The sequence below is a fragment of the Balaenoptera acutorostrata genome, chromosome 6, assembly GCF_949987535.1.
Source record: "Balaenoptera acutorostrata chromosome 6, mBalAcu1.1, whole genome shotgun sequence".
NCBI lineage: Eukaryota > Metazoa > Chordata > Mammalia > Artiodactyla > Balaenopteridae > Balaenoptera > Balaenoptera acutorostrata.
This window is the reverse complement of record NC_080069.1, coordinates 44,162,635-44,182,694: the sequence shown is the minus strand read 5'-3', so window position 1 is coordinate 44,182,694 and position 20,060 is coordinate 44,162,635. Positions and strand designations below refer to the sequence as shown.

The following is a 20,060-nucleotide window of genomic DNA, read 5'->3' as shown; positions in this document are numbered from 1 at the left end:
AATGCCTGGGGGAGGGCAGTGAAATGAGATCCTATGTGACACCTGACTTTACATTCAGTCTGTCCTACCCAGGAATTGACTTCTGGCTGTACTTGAGATTCAGGAATAATAATATAGTGTCCCACCCTCTTCATTTGATTCCAAGTAAATATGTTAACTAGATGAGCACTTATTTACATTTAAAAACAAAGCCTCCAGAAAGGTGTAAAGTTTATTAACATCTTTTTAAAAAAAAAGATGGAACAGTAAACAGCTACTGAATTTGGGATAGATCCTTATTTACAAGTTTTACTGCAGGAGGCCCGTTTTAATCAGCATTTCAAATAATCAAAGGAGTACAGTTTTTCCCTAGAAATATCAGTATTTCACTCTCCAGGTAAAAGACTATTGAAAACATTACGTGACTGCCCCAGTTAGATAAGCGAATACCTTGAAAATATATAAAAAAGAGTAACTGCTACTTAAACATGAATTTTCACAAAATTATTCTTGTGCCTAATTCAGACAATTTACTTAGAAAAGCTGGCCTAAAAACAAAAAGCAACACATGAATATGTCTTCATTTTAAGTACATGCTCTCAAGCTAGTTTAAAAAGAAAAGTTGAATTAGGGTTTCCAGAGTTTTAGGAGTCCATCTTCACTGTAAGTAGCAATCAGGTTCTGATGAGGGTGATGTGCGATACCAATCACATCCTTCTCATGAACCTGGAATAGGTAAAGCACAGGATTAGGGTATACAGGTCTCTAACAAATCACTCTGAAGACGCTTCCAGAGCTGAGTGGGAGGGAAGAAGAGTAAAGCTCCTACTTCTCACCAAAGGAATCAAGCCCAAGGCAGCCTCAAAGAGTGCTAACCAAACACACAAACCAAAAACTCAAACGAGGCTGTCACAGGACTGATGACATTTTCTGTACTTTTCTTCATAATGTATAAATAACACTTTGGGCCAAAGCACTCCTGCACTACAGCCGGTCCTAGTCATCATCACCATTTTATAAATATTAAGCCAAGACGGTGGCTGAGACCAAACAATTCCTTCAACTCAGTGAACTTAGTATTTTCCTCAACTAGAGGACACCTTCCACCTCATCTTGTTTTGTTCACATCTTGGATCTATACTGGAGGCTTCACAAGGCAGATGTACCAACAGTTCACTCAAGAACAGTTTGAGATGAGATTATTCTCTTAACAGGTATGTGTACAATTTTTTATACATTCACCAGACCATTTCTTTTTCCTGGAATGCAGACGACTACATTTTCCCTGCCCAACCACCCCTCTGCATTTGGGCTGTGGGCGGCATGTGACTAATTCTAATCAAAAAAGAATGACGAACAACGTAATATAAACAAACCACTTCCAGATGTGGATCTTTAAAACATCCAGTATACCCCTTCAACTATCTTTTCTCCTTCTAAGATCTTAGGGGCCACATATTCCAAATGGCACAGCTAAAAGAGGAGGACAATGCAATTTATATCACACTGTGACATAATAAGAAATAAACTTTCATTGTGTTAGGCCACTGAGATTTAAAGATTGTTTGTTACAGCAGCTAGCATTAATTATTCCTTGTTACTGATTGAGCCCTCTTACAACACAAAGCTGCTTAAAAACATCATAATCAGTTTGATAGGATAATATACAAGGAACTTGCCTTTGAAAGGACACGGAGAGGACTAGCTATATCTGCCACTCTCCAATCGCCCTGGAGAAGGTCTAACCAATCTAGCTGGCTGGACAGCCATGCTCCCTTCCTTCTTCTCTGCTTTATGTACACCCATCCTATCCACTTGAAGCTGAAGGCTCACTAAAGTAGATGACTTTTCCTCATACAGGAGGTAATTCCATACAATTACTTACGGGCCTTTTTTTTTATTTAGTGATAACATTTTTACATTTTTTTATATCAAGGTTCACACAGATAGCAGTCTGGAAAAGGTTTACGTCAGAGTTCAGAAAGACATAAGCATTAACAATTTCTGTAGATGGCCGTAAGTCAGTAATACTTACTGTCAAAGTTCTCTCCAGTTTGCCAGTGACTGTGCTGAAACAGTAGAGCACAAAGTCCTCCCCTACACAGTATATCCATTCACCACGGGGAGACAGGGCACAGCAAACAAAGTCACCACCTTCTCTCTTACCAGAACTGAAGCTTCTGACAATCTAGATCATTAACACAGCCCAAGGTAAAAATAAAACACCTGGATTAGCAACAGTTCTACTGAAGCAGTTTAAACTGACATCTTTATGTTATTTTGTACTTTGGTTTACTGTCATTTATAATTAGGTTACCAGTTCCATTCACCATGTCCTGAAATATTCAAAGGATAAGCTATCTTAAGTCAGTGGCAGACAGACATTTACAATTCACTTGTCCCAAGTCACCAATCCTACTGTTTAGCCTACTGAGCCATCTTACCCAGAAGCAAATTCGTTAGCATACACAATTTCCTAAGTCAACATACTACTGGTTCTCAGTGCTCTGTGGGCCCATGCTCCCCAGTTTCCTCTTTCTAACAGAATGAGATGCCCTCTCCATTCATGATGGAACTCTGTCTCCTAGACCTTGCTTGCTCTATTTTACATACCATTAAGATCACCATAAATCAATGGAGAGAAACCAATCTCAAAAGGTTAAAAGGCTACATATTGTATGATTCCATTTAATTACTATTCTCAAAATGAAAAACTGTAATAATGGAAAACAGATCAGTGGCTGCCAGGGGCTAGAGCTGTGGGGAAAGGATTTAACTATAAAAGTGTAGCACAAGGGAGTTTCTTTGGGAGTGATGAAACAGTTCTGTATCTTAATCGTGGTGGTTACATAAATCAACACGAGATGAAATTTCACAGACCTATTCATGTCCCACCTCAAAATGAATGCATGTAAAGGCGTAAAATCTACATAAGGTTTGTATGTGAGTTAACAGTATTGTACTGATGTCAATTTCCTGGTTTTGATAACTGTACAATGTTTATGTAAGATGTTATCAGTGGGGGATGCAGGTCAAGGGTGTATAAGAACTCTCTGACCTGTTTTTGTAACTTCTTTGTGAATCTAAAAAAAATTTTTTTAAGTTTTTAAAAAGCCAAGCAGAAAACTAGGAAGTGGGCAACTATGGCTATTATGCAGTGTCCCAACAGGTACTGCAGACCAGCCATCTCAACCATAGGTTCGTCACTACCAATTTATCATTTATAGGGACTCAAGCAATGGAGAGAGAGTTCCATACACCAGACCCTGGGTCTTCCCCATGCTCAGCAGGATCCCCAAGTGCCCAGCCCAACATTTCAGTAGCATCACAACACAGGCCCAGGGCTTGAGACCTCAACCTTGATACTCCTAATGTCCCTGGTGCTATAAAAGTGAGGTTCCTTGGGAACCAGCAGGTGTTCTGATTACAAATACACATCATAAAGACACTGTTGCCCTTCTCCTATTGGAGTTCCACCTTAGATCACATGGTAGCTAGCAGATGTCCCAAGCTGGTAATCCACACACACTATCTCCCTCACTCACACAGGGATTGTTATATCAAAATCTTCAGTGAGGTTCTGCAGGAGGCTTAAAGACAGATCAGGGTCTCATTTATCCAAAGGATGCAAAAGAAAGAGAATAGTATACAAACATCCTGGGGAAAGTAGATTAACTATTGAGATGCCAAAAAGATGTTTTGTAGACACAGAATTTAAAATTTTAAGTAAGTGTCTGAAAAACAAATACAGTGTATATGGTTTTCCAAGTGGTGAACCCACATTTGGTTACTGAAAGTGCCAGGACCAAGACACGCTGATTTGGGAACGGCCCACAGGGCTTGAGCAAAGGCACTTTCTGAGCACTCACCTGTCCCTGCATGTTCATGATGACCACTGTGTTTGATCTGTTGCAAACCACAAAGTGCTCTGGGTTTTTAGGAAGCAGGATCACACTGTTGACAGTGATGTCTGTCCCTGCAGTGCTGCCCAAGGATTTAAAGGTATTTGAACATTCTGTGGTCTTCATGTTCCAGATCTACAACACAAAAATATAAGGCATAAACATTTGGGGGGCGGGGGAGGAAGGTTAACAATTTCTAATGTTTTGCAGTTGAAAATTATATTACTAAAAAAGAAAAAAATTGACTCAGAAAAAAAAGCTGCTTACAGTTCAAATACCTAGCATTGCCATATACGTAAGAATTCCCCATTTGCTGATTAACTGGTATAAACAAAATAAAAATCAGAAAGCAAAATAATAAAATCCTTTTAAAATTTATTATCTGTTCCTACAAAATTTTCCTTGGCTAACAAGCTACCTATCTTTAATATCAGCTATGTGTCAACACTGCTACTGTCATAAACAACCAGAAAGCTACCCTTCTCTGGACACCAAAATGAAATGAGGGTTTTTTAGATTTATATGCTCAGGACCCTGAGATTCAGATTTGGTAGGTCTGGAGTGGGATGTAGGTTTCTGCATTTTTTTTAATCTTTTTTTTTAATTAATTAGTTAATTATTTGGCTGTGTTGGGTCTTCGTTGCTGTGAGGGCTTTCTCTGGTTGTGGTGAGCAGGGGCTGCTCTTCATCGCAGTGTGAGGGCTTATTGCGGTGGCTTCACTTGTTGCAGAGCACGGGCTCTAGGCGCGCAGACTTCAGTAGCTGCGGCAGGCGGACCCTAATGCGCACGGGCTTCAGTAGTTGTGGTGTGAGAGCTCAGTAGTTGTGGCTCGTGGGCTCTAGAGCGAGCATGTGGGATCTTCCCGGACCAAGGATCGAACCCATGTCTCCTGCATCGTCAGGCGGATTCTTAACCACTGCACCACCAGGGAAGTTCCTGTGCGTTTTTTAAAAGCTCCACAAATGATTCTCAGCTTGTACTGAGAACCACTGCACAGAAGTTACAATGTTAACAGACACACATGAGGATCCATGACGTGGAAGCTACTCTTGGCCACTTGTGTGACCTCTCCCAGTCCAACATTTCTTCTGCTAATAGTTCTCCACCCTAATGCTTTTCACCTGGCCCTTCTGAGCTACTATGAACTGAAGTGGTTAAATCAGACATCACAGTTATTGAAATCTGAAATGTGCTTAGAGAAGGGATGGACCAACTATTGCCTGGCATTGTCTGGACAGCACTCACTTCATGAGGTATAAAAACCTCAAAGGCACGGACTATGTTGTGTTTCTTCTGTGCCTTCAATGGAACCCAGCACAAAACAGATGTTGAATGAATACCTATAAACAGGAGGAAATAGTTGCCCCACTAGTTGTCCCAGTATTTATTTTCTTAATAAATACTGTATCATCTACCCCAATCTCCTCTCCAAAGCCCAGCAGCCTAGAAAAGCAATGAACATTTCAGGGATCAAGAGTTCTAAGACTTCGAGAGTTTTCTGTCCAAAAGGTCAGTGAGATGCTTTACCCCACTTACTGCAGAACTAAAGGAAAAGACCACAAAACAAAGAGACCTACACAAGCCACCTCCCAATGGTATTTTTACAAGTTGTGAGGCCCATATATTGATACAAAGCACAAAGAGGGCAAACCGCATGACTAAAGCACTAAGAGCTCTGTATTTCCCCACCCATCCTGAGGAAGAGTATATCTCCTACCTTCAGGTTTCTGGTTCAATTCCCAAGCCAGAACAAGCCACTGCAGAAGGTGGTCTGACTGTTAGGGATTTGTGTTAAAATGTTTAGGTCTTCTGCCACGTAACACTCACATAAGGCAATTTAAAAGCAGATCTAGAATGTAAATGGAGTGTCTCAAAGATCTCTAGCGATTTTCTATTTCCCATGGAAAAGAAGATGGATTTCCCATCTTCTCTAGGAAATGAGGCCCTCTGTTGAAATAACTAAATCTCTTAAGGTACCGAAGAGCCACTACTTTCAGATGAGAGCTGAAGGCAATAAATAAGTATCTGAGAGAGGAGTTGGTTCTACTCTATGCCCCTCCTGCTCCTCTTGAAATGCTATTAGAAAGGCCCGAATGTGGGGGCTCGGGGTGGGATGAGACCTATTTATTTAGCCACTGAGCTCTTCGTGAACTTGTTGCAGTGGACCATACCTATGGCAAGATGGAATTTCACCACTGTAAATGGGGGTGGACTTAAGTTTAGAACTCCACATCTTTCCTCTTTTCCTACACACGACAGCGTCTGTAGGGCTGAGATTTGAGGTCCCTAGGCCAATAGGAATTACCACAGAATATTACTATTGTCACAGACTCACCTCAATTATGGCTAAAATACTTAGTAAAGAGGTTTAACCACCACAATTATCACCATTATCACCACTGAAAACTCCTCAAAGGGCAAAAATGGAATAGACACCCCAAAACAAACCAGTAGCAAATACTTAACCTTTACAGTGCCATCAGAGGATGCACTAATAATATAATGCCCATCCTGTGTAAATGTTGCTTCATTAACGAAGGAGGAATGGCCACGAAATTCCTTCAGGGTTTTTCCAGATTTTAAACCATGAATTCTATCACAAATAAAAGCAAATGAAAAGAACAATTAATATCCTACATATTATGGTTGGGACCAACTGTTGAAAGCATTTTAGATGAATTATAGAAGCTCATGTTAAAATATTAAGAATGAGGGCTATGCAATTATGTATGCAGTATTATTTTCCTTATGTCAAACAATCAAACAAAACCACAACAAAAGCTTTGCACAGAGACTGGAAGAAAATATGCCAATAATACCACAAGCTTCTGTTCAGCAACAGACTTCTAGGTCTCTGCCGGGTCCCAGGAATCTGTATTTGTCACATGTCCTCTAAGGTGACTCTGATGCAGGGGGGTCCACAGACCACACTTTGAGAAATATGAAGTACTGCTATAATCCCTTTCTAATCTCTCTTCTAGGTGAAGACCCAAATGGACAACACAATAGCACTGTGTCAGCTGTACTTTGGGGAAATAAGGTCTCACATACCCTCACTCTCCATATAAAAGCATCCTGGTGAAAACATAAGGAATCACTAGTACCTCCCTCTAAGGCTTCACCATATTAAACCCAAGTGAGGGCAGTTTGGGGATTCTTACTTACCTAATTGTCTGGTCAAAAGAGGCACTAAGGATCTGACTGCTATCCTTAGAAAAGCTTAGACAGGTGACACCTTTACTGTGTGCTCTTTCAAATCTCCTTAGACACTGTCCACTCTGAATCTTCCATACCTTTATTAAAAAAAAAGAATAGTAAAAACCTGTAAATACTGTCCCACTCTACTCTGCAGAGCCAAGCAAGATGCAGTGCTCACTAATATGCTAAAAACAGCATTAAAAATGCATGCTAATAGCTGAATATGATATGTCTGGTTCACACAGTACAATGATAACTTGAATCCTCTGAAACTTAAGCCTCTTTCCTTTTAAATTATTAAAACAAAAATTCAGACTCTAAGTTCACTTAGCAGAGACAATTTCTGTATTTTATCTAGCCCAGGGGATTTTAACAGCAATTAAATACAAGCCACAGCTAATCAACTGCTAATCACCTGCAGACCACCCCATCCCCTAAGCACAACACACCACATACGGTGAGCCACAGTGGCACAGCAGAAAGGGCACAAGCAGATCTGGACTGAAGTCCCAGATCTGTCACTTACCAACTGTGTGACCTTAAATTACTGGACCTCCTTAGGCAGAGTTATTATTAGGATTAAACAAGAAAAACTAAAGTCACTGGCATAAAGCTGATGCTCCATAAACAGTAGCTGTTATTAAGCAAAAAACCTATGCAGGATACTAACTCATTACAGAACTCTCAAAACGTCTACATACAAGAGTTCATGCCACTAATTCATACCTTGATTTTTCCATCTTGGGCACCAGTTGCTAACATTTCTGTATCTCTGCTGAAGCACATGCAGAGGACAGCATCATCCATCATCATAAAGTTATCCTGGGCCTGGTACTTAAGATCCTAAAGGAAACAATGATAAGCAGTTATCAAAATAACACAAAAACACCAGTTACCCCAGGTCTCTGCAAACTCACTAAAAGCAGGATAATGGACTATGCTGACTCTAAATCTCCAAAGCAAATAGTGTCATGCGCACTATCCTGATGAACAACTGATAATACTGGGAAGAACTTTTTTACACAATTCAAATAACTATTATAAAAAATGCAAACATATTAGCCTACATCTTTTGCTTATGATCCTTTCTAAGCAAAATTTCCCTACAGTACATATTGTACATCTTTAATAAATCTGAATTTATTTGTTTTTAGGGTATGACATGAGAAATTAATGTTTTGTCCATACTGTCAGCTACCTTTCCTAAAACCATGTATTGATTAATCTATTTATTTGTTACTTTTCTTTTATCATTCATTACTGTTCATATTGAAATATATTTTTTCTAAAGTATAAAAAGAGACTGCTTCGTGGTTAAAAAAAAAAGGTAAATTATAAAGAAATAGACAATGTAGAAAGTGAAAGTCACTCATAAATCCACTAAGCATGGAGTGGAATTTAGTACTCTATGATCAAGATTACGTTTTAAATCAGGGGTTAGTCAACAAGTAGCTATTTGGGAAAAAGTTAAGTTGGATCTACACCAATTTTATCACCCTAAACAAATGCCAGATGGATCAACAATTAAACATAAAAAGAAACATAATGAAGGAAGTCCAAAGGTACAAACTTCCAGTTGTAAAATAAGCACCATGGGGATGTAATGTACAGCATGGTGATTACAGTTAGTAATACTGTATGTATATTTGAAAGTTGCTAAAAGTTGCTAAAAGATCTTAAAAGTTCTCATCACAAGAAAAAAAAGCTTCTAACTATGTGTGATGAAGGATGTTAACTAGACTTTCTGTGGTGATCATTTTGCAATATACACAAATATTGAATCAGAAGCAATCCAAAAGAGAAATGGGCAAAGGATATGAAAAGACTTCACAGAACAGGAAATACTGGTGGCTTTTCACATGTAAAAAGATATTCCACTTCATTCAGAATGAAACACAATTAGTCCTACAATAAGGTTAGATAGGAAACAATAAGCAACTGCTTACATATACACATAGAATATTCCAGAAAAGTTACATAAGAAACTGGTAACCCTGGGTGGACCAAGGAAGAGAACTGACTGGTTGAGGGACAAGAGAGGGGAACAAGACTCTTTACTGAATAACCGTTCTGTTTTATAAAATGTTTTATCAGATGTACATATTACCCATTCAAAAAGTAAATTTAAATTGCAAAAATAACAGATAATTTAAAAACAGTAACAGAAAATTCTCCCACTAGAAAAATTAATGTATTTAAAATACTTTACCTTCCTGATTTTTCCAGTCGTAAAGTTCCATACTTCAATGAATCCATCAACAGACCCAGTAACCAGATACTGACCATCTGGAGAAAATCGAGCACACTCCACATGTGATTTCTGACCAAACTGTTTCAAATGAAACAATGAAACAGATGCACTTTTATGTAGTGGCCTTAAAACAATTCCCATTTTAAACTTTTGAGAGCTCTGCCCTAGCATAAAGCCATAAAGCTCCTGTATCATGGAGTTTGGGAGGGGTGTTTCTGTACCCAGACACCAAGAGATGCTAGATATTATTTTCTCCAACCAGTTTAGCGTCTAGGCTCTCCACTGAAACTAGTTTTTGTTCTTGTTTTTGTTGGTTTTTTTTAAAAAATGAAGTTGGTATTTCCAAAGAAAAGCAAAAAAACTATTTTAGCAAGGGACTTAGAACAAATAATCCTGTTAACTCAAGCAATAAATTTTTACCAGAATCAGCCACTGTTGGCATGACTTTCACACTCAACTTAAAATGGCATATGTTCCTTTTTTTTTTTTCATCTGGGGGAAAAAATTCATTTTTCAAAATAAATGGCTATTTTCCTCCACTATTTTTTAAACAAATTTTCCATCACTGCTCCTTTTCATGACCTTCATTTGATCAAGTGATAACGTGTGGCTGACTAACTCTAGGAGAACTGATTAGAGCTGACAGATTGTTTGCCTGGGAAATGTATCCTGAGCATTTACCAGCAAAGATGCTTCCATTAACAGATAAAAACTACAGAACATTAGACAGATGGGAACAGAGAAAAGTTCTATTATGAGTTTCATTTTAAATGCCAAAAAAGGAAGTGTTTATAACAGAAAATCTTAGTCCAGCAGCATAATTATAATGGATTTCTATTTGTCACAAGGTTTTAACCAGGGTAAATAAAAGTGCTGCCCCAAAATACCTTTACATGCAAATCAAAACATATAATCCAGAAAAGACAAATTCAAAACACTAAGCCAAAGTCAAAGATTTGAGGAATATGAATTATTTTTAAATCTATAAATTCAATCAGAGCACAAACCCAGAAAGAAACTAATAAAAAGGAGATGCTAAAGTAGCAAATATGGTTGTAATTCTGAGGACTGCAACAATTGTTTCATTATGCTTTTTCTTAGAAAAGTCAAAAAACAAAAACAAAAAACACCAAGAACCAGCCATCAAGGTGATAAAATTATTTTCCGCAAACACCACACAAGCCCACTTTATAATCCATGCCTGGTACTTTGCCTAACATGTAGCAAGCAAAAACACAAATGCTGAACAGGACAAATATATAGAAAGTTCATGGTTCTTAGTCCCAGGCTTAACCAAAGAGCTAAGCAGTCTTCCAAATGCAGGATTCCTTGGAGGAAGTCCAAGGGCAGATGATGGGCCAGATGTCCAATGTATGTCCACTCGGTAATACAGTTGAGGTGTGCCACTGCCTGGGTCACCAGCAGCAACCATGAATGTTGTCAGAGCTGGAGAATGAGTTCTGCTCCCCAGCCCAAGCTCCTGGCACAGGGCCTGGCTGAGCAAGCATACATTGAGTCCCCAACAAATGACTACCGACTGGCTGAGTGTCCAAGGATCCTACCTTAATATGCCTGCTCAGCTGTGTAGGAAACTTTTCTTCTTCCACATCTTTGACAGCTGCTTTGCCTCGGAACAAATCTATGGTCATACCAGGAGGAAGCAATCCCTGGTGCTGCTGCCACTTCAGTGCCTATGAGAAAAGAAATCCACTTGGGTGCTTTTAAGATCACGTCCTGATTGCTCAGACAAAGCCTGAAAGGGTGAGGTTCACAGGAAACTGTGAGCCATCCAGACCCAACCATCTTTGGCCATCCAAACACAACATAAGCTCGGCTACTCTGTGTCCTAGGAACACAGGCTGATCTCAGGGTAGAAGGGGACTCTGAGAGCCAACAGGGCCATGTTTTTACACCTATTTTCTTATAGGTGTCTCTTATTATAAATAAAATTTGAAAAACAGAAATCTCCCATAGTTCCAACATCCAAACACAGCTACTGTTAGCATTTCATATGTTACCTTGTAGTATTTTTCCCCTGACATGTATGTTTAATTTATATAGCTGTAATTATACCATATGTAAAATTTTATATTGTTTTCACCTATCATTAGATCATGCTATGACATGACTAACATTTCGATGGCTGTACAATATATCCTATGCAGTGGATGTTTCACAGTTTATTTAATATATTAATGGACATTTATACTGCTTCTAATTTTTGCACTCATCTAAATAATGCTGCAGTGAACACCTTTGGACATAAGGCTTTTTCTATTATGAGGATATTCCCCACTTGGAATAGATTCCTAGAAGAGGACTTACTGAATCAAGAAAAGAACACAAACGGTTAAGGCTCTTTATATATACTGCCAAAGTGTTTTCCCCCAAAGACACAACTTCAATAGCATTCACGACTGCATTACGGGGAGTGGAAAAACCATGGACTTTGAAGACAAATGGTCCTAGTTTGTCAACTATGCTATTCTGACTCCCAATTTCACCAACTAAATTCAGGGGAAAAGCCTAATTCCTAGAGCTGATGAAAGGATAAAATAAAATAATATATGTAAAGTCTACATAACACAGGGACATGATCAATGTTGATTCCTTTTTCCCTTTACTATATCAAGAAAACAATAATTATGGATGTCATTTAAAAACTCTAATGAGTGGAAAGTTACGCCCTACTTTAGTCAATTCTCTGATTAGAGTTTGAGCTTTTCTGCATGTTTATTAACTACATATATTTCTTCTGTTAGCTGTTTATTCATGTTCTTTGCTCACTCATCTATTGTGGTCTTACTATTTTTCTTATCAATTTGTGAGCTTTTAATGTGATCAACACATTGTATTTGTTTATGTTTGCCAAAAAGAATTTTTTTCCCAATCTACCCATTTTTTTTATTATAGCTTTAAAGGTTTCTTTTCCTCTTAAGTTAAACTCTCAAGTAATGAAATTTGTTGACCTTTACCTTGGTGTTTACTCCCTACTCACAGGAAGTCCTTCCCTAACAGGAGGTTTGATACATTATATCACCACCTAAGTTTTTCTATATTCTTAAAATACATAACTTTCACTCTATCTGAAATTATGCTTATAAAATATGAGAGAAGGCTCTGATCTGACATTTCTCCCCCATTCTAAAGTAGGTGCCCCAACACCATACACTTAATAATTCTTCCCTGTTCCTAGGTTCTGTGACATTCCCATTATCATCTATTGAATTCTTATAAATAACAGGATCAATTTCTTGCACTGCTGTTGCACTGGATGCCAAGTACCAAAATGATTCAAACTATAAACCTGTTAAAAGCGTCACTATTTCTAGGGCTAGTATGCTCTCAACATTCTTCCTTTCCAAAATTTCTTTGATGAATATACTTCCAAGTTTATTTTTTCAAGTGAACACTAGAATTCTTCTGTGAAACAGTTCTAATCCTACTGTGATCTTTATTATAAACTGCCTTAAATCTAAGAAGAACTGGCATCAATGTCAGTCTTATCCAGGAAAATCAATGTTTCACCATCTACTCAAATCTTCTTTTATTTCTCTTGAAAGCTCTGAAAGGCTTTTGCCTTTTTTAAAAATGGAAATAAATCATGTATTACCCACAAAAGTTAATGCTAGAATTCTTATATTGTATGCTGTTGCTATAAACAAAAGCTCTTTTTTTCACTGAATATTTGAACTGGCCAGGGATGATATGTAGAAATGTAATCAACTTTGGTATATTTTATATCTCACAACTTTACCAAACCTTTAAATTAATGCTATGATTATAGTTGAAATATTAATGTTTATAAATACTATTAATTTTCTTTCCAAAATTCATATGTTGCTTATTTTTCATATTTTACTTTAATGACTAGAGAACTTGACCTGTCTCCAATCAATGGGTACTCTCTACAGGCTCTTTACCCTTCGTCTGCAGCAGTTTCAAATCACTCCCAACTTCAAAAGGAAAAAACAAAAAAGAAAACCCCTCTCTACATCCACCCCTATCTCCTTCCTCTAACAACCAAGAAAGGAACAACTGGAGAGATGAAAAGGGAAGCCAAGAAGAATAGGGTTAGAAAAACCAAGAGAGGAGTTTCATGAAGACGAGTGGTTATCATGGTTGAGAGCAACCAAGAGCATGGGGAAGATGAGGTCAGAAAGGAGTCTGTACTCTAAGTCCCATTAAAAATAATAACGACAATGCCAGTAATACTACCACTAGCAAAAAAACAAAAGAAAATAAAAAGAAAAAAGAAACACCACCAGCAGCTACCAGTTACTGTGTGTTTACAAGGTGCCAGGCAAAATACAATTGTTTTAAGTACATTTTATCTCATTTAATCCTCACTACAACACCAAGATAAGTAACTGGGATCAAAAAAGTTAGGTAATATGCCCAAGACCGCATAGCTGGTAAGTGAGAGAGCTCAGATTCTAACTATGGTGAACGTTTGTTCCAATTTGTTTCAGACAGTGTTCTGGCACGATGATCAACAATGCCCTCAAGAGTGGATGATAAATTCTATTGTTACCCTAATGCTGTCTCTAGAGTGTACGCCCTTAACCACTAATCTATACTGTCACTCCCAGGAAAGATGAATGTGGCACGGCACAGCTGTTGGTACAAGCAGCTCTACAGGTATTTCCCAGTTCCTAGGATGTCTGTTTTCTTTAGCTCGTACACAGACTTTATATGGTACAGGAACACTACCAGGAGTTCAGAGTCATTTCAGTTCCACAGGCTTTAACTACCTGACCCAGCAACGCCATGAGACGAGATGGAGGCACCACGCTGACTTCCCCAGCTAAGGCCTGGGCAATCGCTGCTCTTCTCTTCTCTTTGCTACTTCCATCGGGGTATGCCTGAAAAAGGAGCGGCAGTAGCATCACTTCCAAGAAATGGCAAAAGACATAAATGTGCTTATTTTAAAAAAAGTAACAGTAAGCAAGCAGAAACATTCAAAAAGGAAAACATAAAAAGTTAAACAGAGGATTAATCAAACCATTTAGTTTTTAAAAACAACTTCTCAATTCTACCCACTTGCATTTCAAAAGCATGAGCTGAGATAGAACTGAGGTCAGCCAATCCACACCATTATTTCTGAAAAGAGCCTAAGTAAACTATGTCAAAGCCAGAGTTGTTTTTCCAATTTTTGAAAAATCTGCAGAGCCAAGGATTCTTTTATTCTTTAATAATTTTGTTCAGTCAAATGACTCCCAGCCCAGAAGTTCTTCACCACCTCTAACTTAAATCCTGTCCTGGCAATCCAAACTCCTTCCTTTATCCTCACGGTTTCTGTGAGTTTACTCTAACAACTTCCCATTATGCAGTGCCTATTAAATTCTTCTTCCTCCTACCTAGACAAGCTTCTAGTAAAAGGCTGGGTGAAAAAGAATGAAACTATATATATATGGTTTTGGAAGAATAAAAGAATATCAATCATCATGCTCTACCAGTAAGCATAATCAGCTGAGAAGCAAAAACACAAGCTTTTAAGAACTAAAAGAACTGGGACTTCCCTGGTGGTCCAGTGGTTAAGACTCTGCGCTTCCAAAGGGACACAAATGCACAGTGAACATACCAGCAGTAGAGCAGCACTTCTGGGCCAGTTAAATACTTGGGCTAATGGGGAAATGATACCAGAATAAACTGTCTACTTTTTTACTGATCAACACACAATCCTGTATGATGAGGTGTGTGAGGGAGGGAAGGTCCTCAAATACTAAACTAGATTATTCTCTTTAACATATGCAAATTTCAACCAATGTAAATAAACAAAAAAGTATCATTTTCAAAAATTAAATCAAAAATACAAAAAGTATCCAATAAAATGGTTTTAAAAAGATCACATTATTGCTCAAAGTTAACAACAGTTTCTTTTCATTACCACAGTCATACCTCTCGAGGATCGAAATAAGACCTGGCCAACAGGTTTTCCAGATGAATATACCGTTCTGGCTGTGTTTGTTTTAACATAATCATGGGATCAGTCTGTCTCAGAAGAGATCTGGCAGCACCCAATTCACGGAGCTCTATTAATTCCAAAACAACCTGTATAATTGAAAGAAAATGGCTGTTTCAATGCATTCGCGTATTAATTTTTCTTTTTCAGTACAATTTCTGACATAGAAATGGCCTACCAAAACGATTTCCAAATCACAAATCAGGAAATGCCCCTTCTCCTTTTCACAAGCAATTTCAGGCAGACAACTACAGTATTATAAAGTAATAACTTCAATCCTTTAACTTCCATCCTTCATTTTTATCTACCAATCTCCTCTCCTCTTAGGTCTCTTACTCAGAATGTAGAGGCTAAAGAAAACTAAAGATGGAAATATCTCTATAGGCTCCAGAGAAACCTTTCTCCAATTACCAAAATTTTCTTTAGGGAATTAACCAAACTCACGTGGATTGTAAAGAAACAAACCCATTTCCCTATTTTTACTTCAAACCACACGACATTCTTATTCCCAGAAAATCCACTCTGTTCTGTGTATAATAAGTAATTTTACGATCTATGTCCTGGTTTCCTGGCACACATCTTCTAAAAACCTTGGCATTTCCCCAGTGATAGGAATATCTTTGTTATTCATAAGTCCTCTGCATCACACCTGAGTTAGTGTAGAGGACCGAGCCCTTAACTAGTGGGGTCTGCACTAACTCTGGGTGGTTAGTGTCAGAACTAAATTGCAGTACACTATTTGGTGTCAGAACAGTTGGTGTAAGAATACATCATTTAATGGTCACTTAAGAAAGAATTTCAATTTGGGAAAATCTTGGCTTTTCCAAGAAGAGAGATAAAAATACAGAGTAGCACTCAAGCTTTGACAGTGTAAATTTTAGGGCTGTTACAGCCCCATAATGCTTGAAGAAATGTTCACGGATGCTTTCCAGTCAGGGGGCCCACAATAAACCAACCTACAGGGATCAGCATCACCCCCACTCTTACCTGTTCATAGAGGTCAATGAGGGTTTTGTCTGGCAATTTCAGAGACTGTATAGCCTGTAAAACAGTGTCCCAATGGCCGCTATTAATGTCAGCCACAAAACTCTCAATGCTGTCCACAGTATTCAGAGACACAGTAGTCTCTTCCTGCAAGGTGGCTAATGCCCGATGTAAACTGTTCTCCTTTAGGTACTGCATGATGAGACGGATCACACTGAAAGAAGAAAGCAAGTCATTCAGCTCATGGATCCTCACTCACCAAAGAGGCCACAAAATAAAGCCCACCCCAGTTTATTTTTCTACACAACCATCCTCCTTTCACTACCTACTTTCCATTTCTTTATCATGTGAGTAAAACTTTCCAAAAAAATCACAGAACCTAAGTTACAAGATATCATCCAGTCCTACTTCCAACTCAGAAATAGGAGAACTGGGAGCTTCCCTGGTGCCGCAGTGGTTGAGAATCTGCCTGCCAATGCAGGGGACACGGGTTCGAGCCCTGGTCTGGGAAGATTCCACATGCCGCGGAGCAACTGGGCCCCTGAGCCACAACTGCTGAGCCTGCGCGTCTGGAGCCTGTGCTCCGCAACAAGAGAGGCCACGATAGCGAGAGGCCCGCGCACCGCGATGAAGAGTGGCCCCCGCTTGCCGCAACTAGAGAAAGCCCTCACACAGAAACGAAGACCCAACACAGCCAAAAATAAATAAATTAATTAATTAATTAATTTAATTTAATTTAAAAAAAAAGAAATAGAACTGGGGTTCAGTGAAGGGAAATAATTTGCCCAATATCTCACAGTCAGCTAGGAAGCAAGTTAGTATCAAGAAGACTCTCTTACTTCCAAGGTCAGAGATCTTCTTATTATGCCAAGTTTCTTATTAATTCATATGATTACACTGTTGCACACTATAGTAAAATACTTTAAACCAAGTCTAGTCACTGACACAAAATACTCTAAATGATTGGATGATTTGGTCCATTTTTCAAATGACAACAAAAAATATGAATTGAGACCTTCTTAAAAGGGATTTGTTGAACACAAATAAGTAGAGCTATACTGTATGTAAAAGCAAAACAAAGCTATGTGTCCTCACTTGCAAAAATAACACCTACCCACTGCCTTTATTACCAAATGTTCAGGACAAGTGAAATAAAAACATGTGGATTCAGTTTCCCAAGGAAAAGAGGACGCAGACAATCTCCAAATACTCAGAGAACAAGCAACAGTTTTCAGCATGTGACAAGTCATTTCGAGTTAAATATATATAATTAAAACTTCTTGACCTTCGGCTTAGTGTTAAGGAGTCTAGTGAAGAATGTTGTTCATATAGACAGTAAAAGTTCACTTTACAATGCTGTACTACACTGTTCCTCTCTTGCCTTGAAAGTAAATATGTGGCACACAAGGTATTTCTACTGGACAGCACTAGTATCGGGGGTCACACTGTCCTGGTTGGAAGGGATTTCAGACTGGAATTTAGTCAATTCTCTTTCCCAGGAGAGAAATAATAACCAAAAAATAATAACCAATGTTTACTATGTGTTCACTATGTATCAGGTACTGTTCTAAGCGTTTTGGATTCATTTACTCCTCAAAACAACCCTATGAGGATGGCATTACTCTTATGTCCATTTTACAGATGAGAATTTGACCAGGTAACAGAGATAAGTGGAAAAATGAAGATTCAAACTGGCAGCATGGCACGTGAACATACACCCTGGACAGGAAAGCAAACACCCTCTTCTTAAAAAGGGTTCCCTTTCTGCAGAAGGGAACTGATTACTGCTACTCACAGTAGTCTTTTCTCTCATGGCCCCTTTAAGAGATACCTGCTGTTCCAGTATCACACTGTCTTCCATAGCACACTTCCATTTACACTCCCCAAATGAAACACCATGCTTGCAAAGAACTCATATTTGACATAGCCAAAATCAAATTCACGTCCTTCAAACACAGTGTAATACATAAAGAGCTAAAAGCTTTGGAGATAGGCTGGAATTTAAATCAGAGTTCTGTCACTTACTGTGACTTTGGACAAGTCAGTTAACATCTCTTTGCCTGTTTCCTCATCTGTTAAAAATACCTACTCTGTAGGGGTTAGTCAAAGGGTTGACTACACTGCTTATAGTGTGACTAGCATGGAAAATACTTAGTAAAAAGCAGCAATTATTGATAATGAAAACATGCAGCTGGGAGAATGGTCAGTTCCCACTTTGATTCAGGCTCAAAGCATGGAATCCTTTCCAACTCCTGCCCTGACTTAGCTGTCTTCATCGCCAGCACTCTCCATCACCCTTCTTTGCTTTACTTTTTCTCCAAAACACTTACCACCATTTGCTAAGCCTATTTTACTTACTGCTTTTGCCTGCTGTTTGCCCTCCTCAATAACAATGTACTTTCTATAAGGGCACGGATTTTTGTTTGCTTCGTTCACTACTATATTCCCAGGGTCTAAAACAAGTAAACAGTAGACTTCAATATTTGTTGAATGAATAAACCTCCCTTCTTCCTATGGCAGATCTTGAGGACAAGTCCTCTCTCCCTTACACTCAGGACACAAATGATACGTCTGCTGATTTAATTATTAAGTGTTGGCAAGAGCAAGGTAGAGGATGGAATCCTGGAAAAGTTCACACTAAAGACCTTCTTCAGTCACTCATTAGCGCCCCTCTCCCCCAAGTCTATCATTCTCCTGGCCCAATTTCCACATTCCGTCCCTCCTTTGGGCTACACAGAACTCACAGACTAACCAAAATTCAGCAACACGTGGAACTTCGTAAAATAGCCAGTCGCTCATTCATTCCAAAGACAATCATTGAGCCTCGACGATGTGCTAGGAACTGAGACTGTAATGAAAACGAGCCCCTAGAAGCCTACACAGGCTAGTAGGGTGGGCAAACGGTGACAATACTGGATTAAGTGCTGGGCAGAAAAAAGCAGAGAGCCCTGTAAGCACAGGGGAGGAAACAAACCACACTGCTCACTGGGGGCGGGAAGAGAAAGAAGGCTGCGAGTCCGGCCCCCTTGTGCAGATAAGACTGGAGTCCAGATTGGATGGCTAATTTGCTCAGTCACAGAGCGCACCAGGAGTCGGCGAGGGCTAGAACTCAGGTCTTCCAGGCATGTCTTACCGCCAACCCCGCGCCGCCTCCCACCGGGCTTTGGGCTTCCCGTCCGCTACTTTCTTGTGGGCCCGCCTCCGAGGTAGCCAGATACAAGAAGCTTCTTTGTGGGAAAGGAAATGCCCCTCCGCTCCCCAGCCTCTCGAACGCCTTCCCCGAGCAGCTTCTACGCCCCCACCCTTCGCCTCCCGGCCCCCGCAACCTCGCGAACATCCACCACCACGGGACTCACTCCGAGGACTCGATTTCGATCGACATAGCGCTATCTTCCCTGGCGCAAGGGCCACTCCACTCTCAGGCCCGGTAGCGCAACGCACCAGCGACACCGCCGGCGGCCCCCGTACGTCACTTCCGCTCGACGTCCGACGCCCGCTCTGGAGGCGGTCTGTACGGAAGAGGGGCGTGATGTGCGTGAGGGGCGGGGTTTCGAGAGGCGGAGCTTTGAGGGGCTGTCAAAAGTCGGAACCTGGGCGCCTGCTTCAGAGACTTTTCCGTTCTCCTCCCTAGAGGAGGAGTTGTCTTTAAAGGATTGGTTTTTAAAATTTGCTTTTTAAATGTTTAATTAGTTGACTAGATTTAAAGGTAGGATTGATTAATACATTGGAAACCAGTGGGCCACTAGGCAATATTTGCAGGAAAATTCCTTGAGTGTAAAT

At 39.4% G+C, this 20,060-nt stretch overlaps 1 protein-coding gene across 1 annotated transcript; it reads right to left on the bottom strand.

The window, feature by feature from the left end:
• Window positions 1-193: 193 nt before the first annotated feature.
• SMU1 (SMU1 DNA replication regulator and spliceosomal factor) lies at window positions 194-19,786 on the bottom strand. The gene is made up of 12 exons (XM_007176856.3): window positions 19,637-19,786; window positions 16,284-16,494; window positions 15,233-15,385; window positions 14,086-14,196; window positions 10,894-11,022; window positions 9,290-9,409; window positions 7,807-7,923; window positions 7,048-7,175; window positions 6,349-6,475; window positions 3,849-4,016; window positions 2,015-2,167; window positions 194-705 (listed from the first exon to the last, which is right to left on the bottom strand). The coding sequence occupies exons 1-12, from the start codon at window positions 19,660-19,662 to the stop codon at window positions 607-609; spliced, it is 1,542 nt and encodes a 513-aa protein (XP_007176918.1). The 5' UTR covers window positions 19,663-19,786; the 3' UTR covers window positions 194-606.
• Window positions 19,787-20,060: the final 274 nt, after the last annotated feature.